General features: G+C 55.0%; 3 protein-coding genes across 3 annotated transcripts; 2 read left to right on the forward strand and 1 right to left on the reverse strand.

Moving 5' to 3' along the window:
• Positions 1–2,269: 2,269 nt before the first annotated feature.
• Positions 2,270–5,220, forward strand: COL26b_000401 (uncharacterized protein; the record flags this gene model as incomplete). The annotated part of the gene is made up of 5 exons (XM_053173371.1): positions 2,270–2,368; positions 2,664–2,881; positions 2,989–3,099; positions 3,147–3,325; positions 3,377–5,220. The coding sequence occupies 5 exons, from the start codon at positions 2,270–2,272 to the stop codon at positions 5,218–5,220; spliced, it is 2,451 nt and encodes an 816-aa protein (XP_053042419.1).
• Positions 5,221–10,965: 5,745 nt separating this feature from the next.
• On the forward strand, positions 10,966–12,009 carry COL26b_000402 (uncharacterized protein; the record flags this gene model as incomplete). Its single annotated transcript, XM_053173372.1, has 1 exon — positions 10,966–12,009. One exon carries the CDS (start codon positions 10,966–10,968, stop codon positions 12,007–12,009), a length of 1,044 nt encoding a protein of 347 aa, XP_053042420.1.
• Positions 12,010–12,168: 159 nt separating this feature from the next.
• COL26b_000403 (uncharacterized protein) lies at positions 12,169–15,190 on the reverse strand (the record flags this gene model as incomplete). The annotated part of the gene is made up of 2 exons (XM_053173373.1): positions 12,169–14,814; positions 14,885–15,190. The coding sequence occupies 2 exons, from the start codon at positions 15,188–15,190 to the stop codon at positions 12,169–12,171; spliced, it is 2,952 nt and encodes a 983-aa protein (XP_053042421.1).
• Positions 15,191–15,808: the final 618 nt, after the last annotated feature.

Here is a 15,808-nt window from a genome sequence, read left to right on the forward strand (position 1 = left end):
TCTCCCGCCCGCCAGCATCACGTTGACATCGACCTCACCAGGCCAGGCCAACCCAAACCAACCCTACCCAGCCGGCACAAACAGAGATCACTGTCTACCTTGGCTGGTGCTTACCGCCTGATGTGCTGCCGGTCCGCCCCATCTGGGAAAAGCGACCTGTCTATCTCGCATGGCCTCTTCCACTGTATGTATGTATGTACACTGCAGTGACCAGATGCGCTGCACATACTGCTTTTTTTTACGCGCAGCGAGCATGCTCACTTCTCATCTCGGGACTCCACACATCCCATCCAACATGAACCCTGGCCCGTCTGGACGCAGTGTATGTATCTCGGGTCGTGTGAGAGGAGAAGAAACGACTGGAACGCCACAAAGCAGGTACCTTACGTTCGTTAGCCACGCGAGTCTGCAGCAACCCGTGTGTCTCGAATGGGGAGGTATCAACTCCCACCTTGACAATCTTTTTGATCCGGCGTCAGTCATTGCTGACAAGTCCTGACAGACAAGACATGGCAGCATCAGCTTCCTCGATCCTGTCTGTGTGGTTTCGACCTCGAGCGGCATTGTCAACGCTTGTTTTAGGTACACGAAGAAGAAAAAAAAAAAACGCCGATGAGATGAGCGGCAACGCGGGTGGCTCAACCGCCTGTCCTTGTTTACCTTTGTGCTTGCCTCGGAGCCCGACTCGTCCCCCTCAGTTTTTTTGATTGCATTCCTCTTTTCTTGTTTCATTGCCCAATAGAATACAGCACTTGACAACGACAAGGCCTTGTCCTACCCGTTGTCGATGTTCTCCGAGACATTCGTGTGCGTCGGCATCGGGAGAGGTTCGCCGGGCTTTTGGGTGCTTTGGATGTCCAAGTCAATATCCGTACCTCAGGGCCTCACAGCTGTCTTTTTTCCATTCCATTGCCTGGGTCTTTCTCTCATCCGGGCTAGGTAAGGTAGGTAGCTAGCAGTATCCGTAACTGTTAGCAGGAACAGGGGTCGGTGGGCGTCAAGGCCCAGGATCCCAGGGTGGCAGCCCCCAGGTCGGCTCCTAGCTCGCATCGAGACCTTCGACAGAACAAGACAAGCCTCGCTGGTAACCCCCCATACCCCGGCCTGCACGCTACGTTAGCAGCAGGTTGCCCCATCTTTCCCCAACATCGTGCCCCCCCAAACGTCCCTCCCAGGCCCCCCCCCCCTCCCCTCTCCGAGTCTCCTCCTGGGTCCCGAGTCCCAAGTCCCAAGGCCCAAGGCCCAAGTGAAGTCCTTCCTCGGTCCTTTCCTGCTGGGCCCTCCTCATTCCCCTCAGGGCTCCGCTCCCCTCTCTGTCGCCTGCATTGTTCCTCGTTGGCTGACCACACTCCGACTCCATCCATCACTCAGTCACTCCCAGTCACTCACTCACACACACCAACGCAGTCCATCTCTATGTCTCTCTCTCTCCTCCCGGCGTTTGTAAACCTGGACCTCCTAGACAGGTAAGGTAGTGAGTGTACAGAGTACCTACTCCCCCTCCTCTGCTCCTGACCAGTCCCTGGTTTGCTGGCCTGCACTGCTCTGTCCCGTTCCTAGTGCACTACGACTCCATGACCGCCCCCCCCCAGTGCTCTATTTTATTTTTCTTCTGCCCCCTTCGTGCAACCTCCCTTTCTCCTCTGCCTTGATTGGACTCGAGCTCCTTGTCAATCTCTTTCCCCCTGGTTCTGTAACCGTTCACTTTTGCTCCCCTGTTGCTTGATGCATCCGAACTGCCTCCCAGGGCGACGAGGGACGAACACACCCTAGTCGGCTGCACTACCTAGCCACCTCCACATGTCTACACACAGACGGCCACTTGGGGGACAGTCATCATTTTACATGCTAGGCCACGCCTGGTAACCTCTTTGCCCTTCCTTACTTCATAACCTCACCCGTCCCCGATCCTGTCTCGCTACCTACCCTTAGCTCGGCTTCTGTTCTGGCTTCTGTGCTTCCGCACTTCAACCACAGACCTCTTCGCCCGCCATCTTGGTCGACATCCAGCAGACGACTTACAGGCCGCATTGGAGTTGCCTCGACATGTTGTGAGAGACGGACCGGCTTGCTTTCCACACAGCCAGACCAGACCCAGCTTGCTTGAACCAACAGCTTCTCGCCCCCGACTATCGGAACCGTACCGAACTGAGCAGCAACCAACCCCCAAAACTCTCACTTATTACCTACACCCGCCCCCAAAGACATGACGACGTCCATCTTCGAACCAATGAACGGAATCGCACCTCCCGGAGTCCACCCCGTGGCCATGTCCCGTCCTCAGGTCGGCATCGAGCGCCTACCAACACGGCGGATGAGCAACGAGCCCCGGGAATCCATGAATTGCAAGTCATGCCGCAAGCGCAAGGTGAGACACCAACATGAAATCTCGCGGCGCTGTACGCAGGCTAGATATGCGCGCCTAAAGCTCTGAACCAATGTCTTAACACACACATCCTTCTAGATCAAGTGCAACAGGCTCCGCCCTTCATGCGAAGCATGTCAAGTTTTTCAATGTCCATGCATATACGGTAAGCAGAGCTCCGTCATTGACTTGACTGAGAATGTAGCTGTGAGAGGGTTCTTGGTTTGACTGACTTCATTGTTTTGCTATTGCAGATGCCGTGCCGAAGAAACGTGGACCCAAAACTGATGTACTCGAGGCGCTCTTGAAGAGAGTGGATGGCTTGGAAGCAAAGCTGAAAGAGAAGAACGAGGGAGAGAAAACGCCAACGACGCCAACAACTGCTGGAATCAAGGAGGAAGACGCTTCTCGCCCTGAAGTTGACACGGAGGACAGCCCAAACCCCAAGCGTCTAGCTCTGGACACTTCGAAGGTGGACGTTGATGAGTCGGCCATCTACTCGCCTGCACCCGCAAGGTAGGCCTTCGCCCAGACGAATCATGAAAGCCGTCACCTAATTTGAGCAGTGAGCCTTCACCACCTGGTATTCAGCCTGACGCGCTCCTGGATACGTACTTCACCAGGTTCCATTCCAAGCCATATCACATTCTCGACGAGTCGTCGGTTCGACAAAGGCTGCAGTTGAATCAATTACCAAACTACCTGGTCCATGGCATCTACGCGGTTGCTGCGAGGTACGTGTTACCAAAGAGGGCGCTTTCGGCTACTAACCCGTCTCCAGATACACTCCTCATCCTAGCGGTTATCAGTCAGCTGTTCAACTTAGCGAAGAGTTTGCTGCCAGGGCAAGAGCAGAGATAGACACGGATGAGCCTTCGGTCGATGCCTTGCAAGCTTTGTTGTTGCTCGTGATTGCCTTCACGGCGGCGGGCAAGGGAAAGAAGGCATACATGTTGATGAGTACGTGGATCACACCGTGAGCCACGCGATGATGCTAACACTGGTCCACAGCAAATGCAGTAGGGATGGCAATGGCCCTCGAAACTCACCGCGAAATGGACAACCATGCTCGAGTCACGCCTGTTGAAAGAGAAATGAGGAGGAGGCTGTTTTGGACATGCTATTTGCTCGACCGGTTTCTGGCCTGTGGTTCAAAGCGCCCTTCTCTCATCGGCGACAAGACCATCCTCCTCCGACTCCCATGCTGGTCACCGAATCCCTCAGCACCACCAATCGACGGCGAATTCTTTCAGTCTGGGTCCAACCTCCAATTTCTTCAGGGCAGTGGGAAAAAGTCGCAGGGAAGTACGGGTATGCTTATCGACATTAGCCGCATTCTCGGCATCACGAACCGATACCTTGCAGCCGGAGGTGTGAAGGGCGACTCTCACTTTCCTTGGCACTCACTCTCGAACCTATCCAAGATCCGTCAAGACCTGGACATCTGGGCATCCGGCACCGAAGACGTCTTCTCGAGTTTGGATACGCTGTTTGGCCAGCCCGACTCGACGATCCTCGTCCTGAGTAAACTGATCTACCATCTCATTCACTGCCTCATCTACCGACCGTTCCTTCCGATCGACCTTGCCGAGCTTGCTGGAACCGGACAGCATCAGTCATGGCAGATTGAAGCGACAAACATGTGTTTCCTCCATGCGAACGCCATCTCCGAGCTCGTGGAACTCGGCAAACAAACCGGAACAATCGAGTGGCCGGCTTTTGTTGGCTACTGCATCTGCACTGCAGGCACAGTCCACATTCACGGCGCACACTACAACAAGAACGGAAATGGAGACTCGACTGTGTTCAGCATGTCGGCCGACTTCTTGTCCCGCGAGATGCAACAACTGAGCGAGCTGCGGTATGCGTGGGCCAGCGTCCAGCACCAGAGAGAGACGCTCCAGGGCATTTACAACGCCCATTCCGAGCTTGTCAAGAGTCTAGGAAACAACCCTATGCGATACTCCCCTGCTTTCCACCTCGAGGATTTCTTCGACAGATACTCCAACATTGGTGGACCTGGCGGCCAGACATTCAACTTCGATGCCGCGAACTTGAGCCTGTCTGACGTCGTTGTTGACTTCACCACGGACACTTACACGGGACATGATCTCTACGCACCTCGCGCGAACAGCATGCACGAGAACGAGCGGCCGAATCTCAAGCGCAAGAACACCGCGCCATCTGGCCGCAAGCGTCCGGACCCGAAGGTCCTGTCGCCGCTCAGTACTACCAGCATGGCCCCTCCGCATGGGTTGCCGACGCCGTCTCACGCCCGCCACTCATTCTCTCACCCCACCCCGACAGTGGCTGCCCACCCATCCCCGGGCCTCTTGGCAACACCCACCTCGTTGCCACCTCACCCTGAGGCAATCGAACATGCGCCCATACCAGTGCCTCATGGGCAGTACGATGAAGCAGCTGCAAATAACGCGGCGGTAGCAGCGGCGGCCGCCGCGGGGTTCTCTCTTGGACCTCAACACCATCAGCAGGGTAACATTCCCACTCTATCCTCGACTCCCTTCTCCCCTCAATTCAGCTTCGCGACCCCTGGACCGAACAGCAACAACGAGGGAGGCGGTAGCTACGACCCCATGTTTGGCGGTCTACCAACCAACGCTTTTGGCAGCCCTGCCGCATGGCACGGCGACGACGGAGGAAACAAGGTGGCACCAGGGGTGGCCGCACCCAGCCCGGGCAACAAGAGCAACAACGGCAGCACTGGAACCGGTCCCGGCGAAGAAAAGGACCCCTTCCTGAGCCTTTTGGAGCAACTTGCCGAGAACGAGCACCAATTCGCACGTCCGGGTAGCGAACTCGACTTCTTCTTCGGCGGCACCGGCGCGCCGCACTAAACTTTGTGTGTACGATTCGACGATCCTCCAGCTATGACTCGAATGTGAAAAGCTGGCAGGTCATTTCCTCACTTTTTATTTGTCTTTCCGCCTAGCACGACACCTCTGCTTTTGCGCACACTTTTGTTTGGAAACATGGACAAAGCTCGGGGGCAACTGGCATTCTTTATAGAAAAGGGGCAAAAAGTCATCATCAGGATGGAAACGGCAATTCTGGACGGAGCGTTGACGATGGGATGATCTAGCATGTCTGGGAGTTTTATTTATGGCACTGGGTGCTTTCTCAGCGGGGGGTTGTGTATGAACAACGAACAAGCATCCATGGATCCTTTTCGGATAATGGCTTTCGCGGAGGCAGAGAGAAAGAGAGAGACTTTGGGGTCTCGCGTTGGAGGGAGGGACATTTACCATTCTTGATCGCTGAGCGACGGGGGGTCCCATCGGGGCAGATAACCTGTCCTCATGCTACCCTATTTTAGGGATTTTTTATTTCAGCTTTGACGAGAGAGTTCTGAGGACTCTACAGTACACGCTTACCAGAGCCTGTCACAATGGAACCAAATATTTCAACGTCATATCTGTGTCTGCTATCTTATCAACCGAATCAGTGACGTTTTGTAGACGCCTCCCGGTGTAGACACCTCGGTCTGATCCGATCGAACCCCAAGACTTTTCGTCACCGCAGTCACTGCACGTCTGGCACAAAGTCCCGACCTGGGGAAACCAGCCCCAGCCAAGACAAAGACATATGCCCAGTCTTCAGCTCGGGGTTGGTTCGCATCTACGCCACCAAGACGAGGGCTGGCTGAGAGTCCTGGGGAAGGGGAGTGGGTGGGCTGTTCATTTGGGCGCGCGCAAGTAGTCAGGTCCAGGTGCAGCATTGCCGGGCAGGTGACATGGTCTTGGGCCTCCATCTCTCTCTTTCTCTGTACATTGCATGCGCTTGCCTTCCCGCCCCGTCCCCAAGGGCAAAGAAAGAAAAAAGAGAGAGAGACAGGCAGTCAGGCACCCTGGGGTTCGTCATGTGTCTCGGCCGAGCGGAAGGGAGGGGACAGCAACCAGGATCTTTTGACGAGAAGAGCCAAAGGTGCCGGTGCGACGCTGTAATGAGGTAGCGAATGCGGGGATTTTGGGGCAGGCAGGCGGGCAGAGGCACCGGAAACCAGGGTCTGAACACGACGGGCGATACCTACCTTACCCCTTCTGAGTTGCCCCCTCGGTATTCGCTCGGGTCGGGAAGGGAACGGTGCGAGGAATCGGCAGGCAGGCAGGAGGATGCATGGGGTTTTTCTCTCTCTCATGCTTGTTGTATCCGTACAAGGTACCTGACCTAAGGTACATCATGGAGATGAAGTTGTGGCGGCAGCGGTGTGTGCGGCTCCGTGGTGTGCGGATGGAGGTCTGCTGCTAGTAAGGTACCTTCCTTACCTTGCCCTGTTGGAGTGCAAGAGATGAGAGGAGGTGTGGAGGAGACGGGCTCCGTTTCGCGCGGCTGTTCGGGCCGTCGCATCTGAGGCCCTTTCTTTCGCGTTTTCTTTTCTTCTATTCTAGAAGAACGAAAGGGGGGGGGGGGGGGAGCATATAGCAGAGGGCACATATCGGGCGACCCAAGCTTGGGGCGGGCTGGTAGTGAGGTGGTAGTGAGGTTGGGGTAGGATTTCTGGGGTTGGAGGGAGCGGGCTGGGGTTCAGTCCGGGGTTTGTGTGGCGCGCGTGCCTGGCTGTGCGCTGGAGCTGTCAGCCAGTCAACGACTGCTGCCGGATGTGGGAAACGGGAAAAGGCGGGGAGAGGAAGACTGACTGAGTGATGGATGCTCAGCTACACCAGCAGCGAGACTGACCACGATGTGAATCCAACATAATAAATGGGAAGGATCAAAAGGAAGTTTTGAGTTGGGAGGGGTCGGATGGATGGACGCATGGAAAAGGGTCTCTGGTGGTTTTCCGTGGGTTGGTCGACCCTGGATTCGGGTCACGCGCGGCGTTCCTGGGTGCTAATCTCGACGCCGGACGGGACTGGGAAGGGATCAACATCAGCATCAGCAGCCAGCGCCGTTGGTAACGTGGGGGGACGGGTTTTGGGGGGAAGCATTGCGGAGTTGCGGGGGAAAGGTAAGATACGGTACCTAAAGCTGCTGAACGCGTGTGGAGGGCTGGCTGTATGGCTTTGGCAAGGCATGATTGGTACGAAGGCGGGATACGAAAGTCTAGTTGGCTTCGGCGTCGTTTCGAGGTTGTTTTGCTTGTCTAATATTCGTATTTGAGGGGGTGCGCGGTGCGCCGGGGATGGGCGGGGGCGGACGGACGACGGCCGTGCCGAACGGAGGCCGGGCTTGACGCGTGACCACTCCGGAGCAGCTGTGCGACTCTTAGAAGGAGCCAGCTATAGCCTGGCTCAACCACCGTTTGAATAACAACACCTGGAGCGGTCTCAGATGGAATTGTTCCCCCCCTGTCTTGTGCCTCAGGGCGGGTGCATGCATTGCACGTGCCCTTCGCTAAAAGACCAGACTCCGGGGAGATGCCGTGGTGACGACCGACAGTACGATTGTCACCCTCCGTCATCTGCGATATACGACCGGACCACTGATGTCGATGCGAACTGTCAGAGCGAATACGAGAAAGAATGCTGACATCACAACATGAACGAATGGCTAGACCTCCCGGTTGCTGCACATGGCAGGGAGTGTTGTCATACGGGGCAAGGCCACGATTTCCGGAATCCCTGGAGTCGTATGGCCGGCCATGACTGCCAACATTTGAGTTCTGCCTAAGATGAAAGCGGCTGCTTCAGCCTAGATTGAGGCTTGGGGCTGGTCTGAATGCTGCGGGAATCGCCCATGTCGTTGTGCCAGACTGTTATTTGATACTGCAAGAATCAGAGCAGCATCAATTCGTCTTTGCTTTCAAACCACCGCCGGCCCTAATTCTACATCTATCTAGCGAGTGAGTGCAAGGCCACCTGCACGCCAGGAGCTAGACGCAAAGTGCTTGAGAACCCGATCACAATCCGAAATTAGATACGCACTTGGCGAAAATGCTTCAGTCCCTGGGGAACTAGTCCTCAATAAATGCGACGTGGTCGCGTTCGGTCTATCTGTAGTACTCATATGTTGCACGGGAAGCATAATGAGCACCGTCAACTCGGCGAGATAGTAGTTATTGCATAGGCTCTTCCTCTCCTGGGCCGTATACGAGCAACGCCCGCAACATTGGTGGTCAAGAAGTGTGTCTATGCACTCCATTGGTCGTATGTTATTGCAACTCCTGAGAACAGAGCTTGCATGGTACAACTTCTTTCAGACCTGAGAATCACGGCCGTCCTCTAGACGAAGAAGGGCAACGCTCCGGTGAGTTTCTTAAGCAGTCTATCGTCAACTCTAAAAGCAGTCTGCGCGGCCTATTCCTCGAAAATCGGAGGTGTTTAAAAGGAACCACGTAGAGCGCTGTGGATATGTCCTGAATCTCGGACATGGCAGTTCATTTCCAACCTTGGTCGGTTAAGGAGCTCTAGTTCCTGGTCGGCAGCCACCATCGGCCCTTCTTCCTGTTTTAAATGTCACCAGCTACTGAAGCTGAAGCCATTACTGTAAAACTCTAAAGTAAGAACGATCATACATATGATAGAGACTACGATGACGACGGGCAGAAGCAACACATAAGGCGTCATGATCTTGTATGTTCCAAAAAGCTTGCTTGACCAATCATATCCCACTGTGTTGAATGCTTTTCTGCTGCAAAGAACAGTACCCAACACATTATCTTTCCCGAACCAAAGCTCGAGCTTGAAGTCATTTCATCCACAGAAGAAGTAAACAGTAACGCAAACATGTGTACTGCTCGCTCTCTGCGAGAACCAATGTCACAGTTCAAGATGTTTCTTCGCATTCGCGGAGGCGACCGTCTAGTCAGAGCCTTGTAGCCTCTTAAAAAGGCGAGGTTCTTCGTACGAAGCCGCAACGCCCGGTATGCAGCAATGGGTGTCTTTGATTACGGCGTCACCGGATCTTGAGGTACCTTGGCCAAGAATATGATGCGAAATCAGGCACGAATCCAAAATGATTTTGAAAGCCCGAATTCATCGGGCTGTCGGCCATCTTCGTCCCTAACTACTTGAGAAATATTTGTGTTCTCGATAGGTATGTCGCTTCGGAACACCATCTGAAGTAAACTGATCAACGACTGAAGCTTTACCAATTCGACTTACGACCGCTTGTTCTTCTTTCTTGATACGGTAAGCGACTTGGATCAGGCGGCGTTCCTGATGGGTTCATCACTACATTCCCGTGGCATTCACGAAGAGGAAGTCCTATGAGAGATCGTTAAATAGCTCTTAAAGTCCATGCCGTCTTTTGAGACCGGACAAAAATCATCACGGATCTACATCTGTCGTTATGTTGAATTCCTGGGGCTGCATGGTGACGTGGTGAGACTCTTGGGCATGCCGGGTGTGGCCACGCCTGGATATTCACACCCTCCGTCGGACCACCTCAGCCCTATGGCGTGAACGATCTGGGTCTGGTCTGGAAATAGGATACTATAAATAGGCAGAGGGCGTAGCCATGGAAACTTCCTCTAGCCAGGCCCAGCTGCGGGAGAAATGCGGGCGGGTGCGCACTCTGATCTGAAGTTGATACATCCCCAACTAATTCAACAAGAGCGCTCCGCGAGACTGAATATATCAAATGTCGTCTTTCTACTCGTCTTCTCTGCATTCGTTGTAGTATCATGCATGTATTCATACTACTGCACTAGCACTTCTGTGATGAGTGCTTCAAAAAAACGGGAGCATCTAGTCAAGAGCCTGATCAACCAGTGCGCACCGATCCATAAACAAGAAACGTTAGCAATATCCTCTGCGTTCTCATGGTTTTGGGTTCAAGCCTCATGAACCCATGTGTTCTTGTAAATAGAGTCAGGGTCGTCAATGTTATGGATTGATCATTTTGCTTAGTAGGAGGTGCGATAATGCTCAACCTTTGGAATTTCGCCCAGACGGTCCAAACGAAGGCTGATTATCTTCTCCCAAGCTTGATCCTACACCAGCCAATGTCGGTACAGTCGTCTCTGAGTTTTCCGCAGAATGTTCAGCAACGCATACATGAAAACAGTCATATCATATCTTGATATTGATGTGGTGACCGATACAGCAGTCTTTCTTCGTTCTTTTGCACCGCTCGGTGAGTATTCTAGCCGTATTAATTAACATCGCGGAGACAATTGAAACGTTAATGGGGCTCTCTTGGCTAAATCATCATGTCCTATAGGATTGTGATGAGAATTCTATTGAAAACCTTGAGACGATATACCTCATTTGCGTGAAAGAAGCCATTGAGCAGACATTGACATTGACGCCTTTATACATGGCTTCAAACCATGTCCAACTCTGCCTGCCTCTTACGCAACTAACCACCGCACAGAACCTTCCTAAACTGGCGAAGAACATACTTTCCCTCCAATCCACAGAAGCCACAAATCTGACCGTCGAACATCGGCCGAAAGGCCCGTCCGGCCCCTCGGACCTCGCCGGGGCGGCTTATCTTATCAACCCCGCCTCCCCCCACATCGGCGCGCGGGACTCGGGGGACCTGACGACAACCTCAAGTCATTTCCCTCTCATCATTCATTGCGAACTCACTCACTTACACAGACATACTGCCACACCCACTATCCCATGTCTCAGTGAGTAATTCCTTCAACACCATTCAGGAAACTTCATCAGAGAAGCACCCGAAAGCCCCCAAAGATGAACGCCCCTCCTCCCCCGGAGCTCAAAATCTCCCCGCCCCTCCTCAACTCCGCCAACCCCTGGTGCACAACGCTCTCCGACCTCAAAGCCCTCCACGCCTCGCCGCACACCGGCGCCCTCACCACGCGCACCTCCCTCCTCGCCGGCTTCGCCCACTCCGACGCGCGCCACCAGTACACCTTCTTCTCCCCGTCAACCTCCCACCCCTCCCCCACCGTCCCCAACTCCTCCTCCCACCACACCACCCCGAAAGACCTGCGCCCCGAAGACGTCGCCTCGCTCAACAACCTGGGCTACTCCCCGCTCCCCCTCGACACCTACCTCGACTTCATCGCCGAGCTCCCCACGTCCCCCATCGAGGGCCACCACCACCGCAAGCTCGTCATCATAAGCGTCACCGGCTCCCCGGACGAGATCGCAGAATGCTACGCCCGCGTCGCCGCCTTCGCGCCCACGACGCCGCACCCGCTCGCGATGGAGATCAACCTCTCGTGCCCCAACATCGCCGCCGCCGCGCCGCCGGCGTCCGACCGCGCCCAGCTGAAGGCCTACCTCGCCGCCCTCCCGCAGACGCCCGCCATCCCCGTCGGACTGAAGACGCCGCCGTACACGCACCCGGCGCACTACCAGGAGCTCATCGCCGCGCTGCGCGAGGACGCGACCGTCGTGACCAGGAACGCGATGCTCAAGGTGCCGAGCAAGATCAGCTTCATCACGGCGGTGAACACGCTCGGCTCGTGTCTGTTGTTGGAAGAAGAGGGGGATGGGCTGGCGCCGCGGCTCCCCGGCTCCGGGCTCGGAGGCATGGCTGGTGCGCCGCTGCACCCGCTGGCTCTGGGAAACGTGAAGACGATTGCGGAGCTGGTCTCGCAGGAGCCTGAGTTGTTGCACATCAAAGTCATCGGGGTCGGCGGTGTGTCGGATGCGGATGGGTTCAGGCGGATGAAAAGCGTCGGCGCGTATGCCGTCGGGGTCGGCACGGCGCTGGGCAGAGAGGGCGTGCAGGTTTTTGAAAAGATTTCGTCAGGGTTGGCACAGTAGGTGGTCACCATTGAAGCTCACGGAAAAATTTAGAAGCGGACAAGATATGAAATGTCTAAATCATAACTTTTCATTCATCGAACGTCATTATCATTGGGTATATAACAATTAATATAAACAGGCTCAAGGGCCTGCACAGTAATCAAAAACATCGCTCATTCATACGGTCTGGGACCGTGTATCGTTGCTCGCCTCGGACGACTTGTTGGAGTTCTTTTCTTCAGAATGCTCAACGGCCGGGGGAGTAACGCTTTCCCCGTTGGTTCTGCCAAACGGGGATATTTTGCTAAAAATGCTGCCTCTCTTGCTCTTCGCCGCAATGGTGGACATTGTTCTTCGGCGCCGTCTCACTTCGCGGTTCATGTCGATCTCGTCTTCGTGAGCCTGACGCTCCTCGGCGGTAATGACCGAGTGCTCAGGATTCGTCATAGCCCTTGCGTCCTTGAGGGACTCGAGCCAGATTGGGTAAAAGGCCGTCAGCACGAAGAGGGCCACGATGAGGACAAATGCAAGCTGCACCGTGGCGCCGTTGTTGATGGTGGCGTACATGACGTAGGGAAAGAAGGCGGCGCCGGAGCCACCCATGGTGATGAAAGCGGCTGCCCGCTTCGTCCGCCGGCCCTGGCCTCGAAGGCCGATGGCAAAGATCAGCGGCCAGACGGGTCCTTCGCCAAAGTAGAACAGAACAACCGGGATCAGCAGCATGTTGGGGTCCGCCGGCCTGAGTACAACCGTGAGAAGGGCAGCGAAAAGCGACAGGCCCACGCTGATTGATAGCCACGTTCTCGGCTTTGGCATGCGAGGGTTTCGAACGGACAAGTACGTGAGGTATGCGACGATGAATCGCGATACGGCAAATGCGCTGTGGGCAACGAGGTGATAGTCCGTCACCCCCAGTGCAAGGCCAGGCGGTTTGTCGCTGTTCTCCCCTGGGTTTGTGTCTGCGTTCGTTGCCGCTGATCCGGCGTCTTCTTGGTTCGGAAGGATGGCAATGAGCAGGGCACGAAAAAATATGTTGTTGCATTCTTGCGAAGCGACGTAAGTCCACTGGGCAATGACGGCAAATATTAGACTCCATGTTCGGAGTTGTAGCCCGCCAATGCTGCGCTTATGGGGGTTGACTGGCAGCCGGTCGGCTGTCTCTTGTAGTTCGTTATCGTTTAATTCTGGTAAGGGCATGTAGTAGAAGAACAGCCCGAGGGCCACACACAAAAGCGTGATGGCAAGGTAGGTCCATTGGACGTTGAGTAGCGTTGTGGAGTTGTCGTTGGTACCGTCCTGATTGGTGATCTTTGTGAAGAAGACCCGCTGAGCCATCAGACCGCTTAGAACGGCACCGATGCCTTGAACGCCCTGGGCGAGCAGAAGTCGTGTCTCGCCGTACTCTGGCGGCCCACAGAGAATCAGGAAGGCGTTTGCACCTGTTTCCAGGACGGACAAACCAAAGCCAACGACAAAGTTGCTGAGCAAGAAACCACCCCAAGACTTGGTGACGGCAGATGGCCAGAAGATAATGGTTCCAACGCCATAAAAGCAAAGTCCAACGATGAATGTCACCTTGAAGCCCCCGACGCTCTCGGCCCCGTGCCGGTTATTCTTCCGGTTTCTGCGGTGGTGCTCATCGCGCCTCAAAATCCACTCACCCACGACTAAGGGGCCGAAGAAGTAACCGCCGCCAAAGTATGCGGTTGTAAGACCAAGTGTCTGGGCCACAGACATTTGTGAGACGCTCGAAATGACGTTGTTGAGGGTGTTGAGCAGGCCGTACGAGATGCCCCACATTAGGAACAAGATGGTAACCACGAGGCAGTAGCGGAACGATTCTTGAGAGTCACACTTGACCATGCTTTTCGGCCGCCTCATGTTGACGAAGCCAAAATAGATGGTGTTCTCTCTGCTGGTCGCCATAGAAGTTCTGGTCCTCATCCCACCTAGCCTGCCTGCGCTGGACGCCTCGAATTGTTCCAACGTCATTTCGGGGGTGGTGAGAAACTCGAGCGCGGTCAGCCCATTGCCATCGGTGTCTGCAGTCGTAGGATTTAACGACGCTCCGAAATCTCGGCTGGCACGAGCCGCCGCAGGTGGCTGCTGGACACTAACACTGCCACGGTTCGGGTTCGTTGTCGGTGAAATCAGGCCGTCGCTGCCGTTGCGGTTTCTCGGGCTGTCCAGGATGTCCTTTTCCGTCTGAGTGCTCGAACGTGTTCCGTCGGGGTCAATGATCATGGCAGGGAGGATCTTGATGATGAGAGGCTTCAGAGTCGGGATGCAAGCACATGACATTCCAACGTTCACTTCCACAGCTGACCACATGAAAGACAGAGACGAGTTCCAAGCGAAGTTCGGGGTGCCGCCAAAGCGGGAGTTCGGGTCGGTCGATACGCCGGTGGGGACAGAGGTGACGGCTTGCTGTAAGTAGTAGATGCGGACGACGTCCACGACAGTAACAAAGATACCGAGGGTAAAGGTAAGGACGAGGATAATTTTCTGCCTAGGAGGCAGTCTCATGCCGGTTAAGACTGGTATCGGGAGGGCCAAGATGGCCAGATCGGTGACGATATTTATCGGCGCTGAGCAAATGAATTCGGTGAGCAGTGGGATGCATTGGGAGGTGTCCTGCCCAACCTCCCACGCTGCTTGAACGGGTCGACATTGAAAAATGTTCATGAGGGTGAGCACGGTGCCAGCGAGATTGACGATGCCTAAAGTGACCCAAGAAGCGAATCTGAGTACTTTTTGGGTGTTTTTGGACAGTCGCAAGTAAAAGATCAAGACGGCGGTTTTTGTTGCCATAAGGGCGGGATTCTGTGAGGTTGTAAGCAGGCGGCGGGCCACAGCGCAACAGGCACGCCAACGGCGCCGGGAGGTCACTCACATAGAGTATTGAAAAGACATATTCGCACGCTCGCAATGAATCCCAATGGCTCCTAGCAATGTCGGAATCGTAACGACCAAGTCCTCTACGGGTACCGAAGCAAATGGTGAAAGACAATCCAAAGGCAATCAGCCAGGCCAGGAACATGGTCTTGTCGTCCCAGCTGACATTTCTGACGATGAAGCGCCTGCAGAAAAGGCGGGCGGCTACCATGACACTCGCTAATACGAATGTTGCCGTTGTCACGGCAAAGACAGCCGGGCCACGATCCGGGACGCCATCGTCAGTGGCAGTGACGACTGACATGCTCGGCGAGAAGAAGCGTCGAGGCAGGAGGAGTCGGCCAGGATTTACCACCACGGAGGTTTGGAGAAGGACGGTGGGTTGCTAACTGTACACCGATGACAACCATGCCATGGCTTTAGGGTCTGACACATGGACGCAGTAAGTGTGTTGACGTTCGGGGCGCAACTCGCTCGGCGGGCATCGAGGGTCCTGGGCGAAGGACGTTCGGCAGCGGCGCAGCTATCGTGGGTTGGACGGGCACACGCGACAAGGTCGACAGGTTGGAGAAGCTTTGGCGATGGCTGTTTTGGGGAGATGGGGAAAAAAAAATGTCGGGGTCGCTTAGTCGTTCGTGGCGGCCGGGGAAACGGGTAAAGAAGCTGGCTGGCGGGAAAAGGCTGGGGCAGTAAAGTTGTAAGTTTTTTCCCCGTCCAAGTAGTCTGGTACAGTCATGTAATCCTTCTAGCTGCAAGCTTGCGCGAATATGTTCGTGGTCGGCAGTTCCAAGTGGTGTGGAGGTCCGACGAATCCGCGGCGCGCAATTGGCACTGGCACAGGCAGAGAGGGCGCAAGCGTCATACAAGCTGCTGGCAAGAACAAGCGGCAGGCAGGAGAAGTCAGGTCGGTCGGGTCGGTAGT

This window comes from Colletotrichum chrysophilum (assembly GCF_026319265.1).
Source record: "Colletotrichum chrysophilum strain AFK26 chromosome Unknown scaffold_2, whole genome shotgun sequence".
NCBI lineage: Eukaryota > Fungi > Ascomycota > Sordariomycetes > Glomerellales > Glomerellaceae > Colletotrichum > Colletotrichum chrysophilum.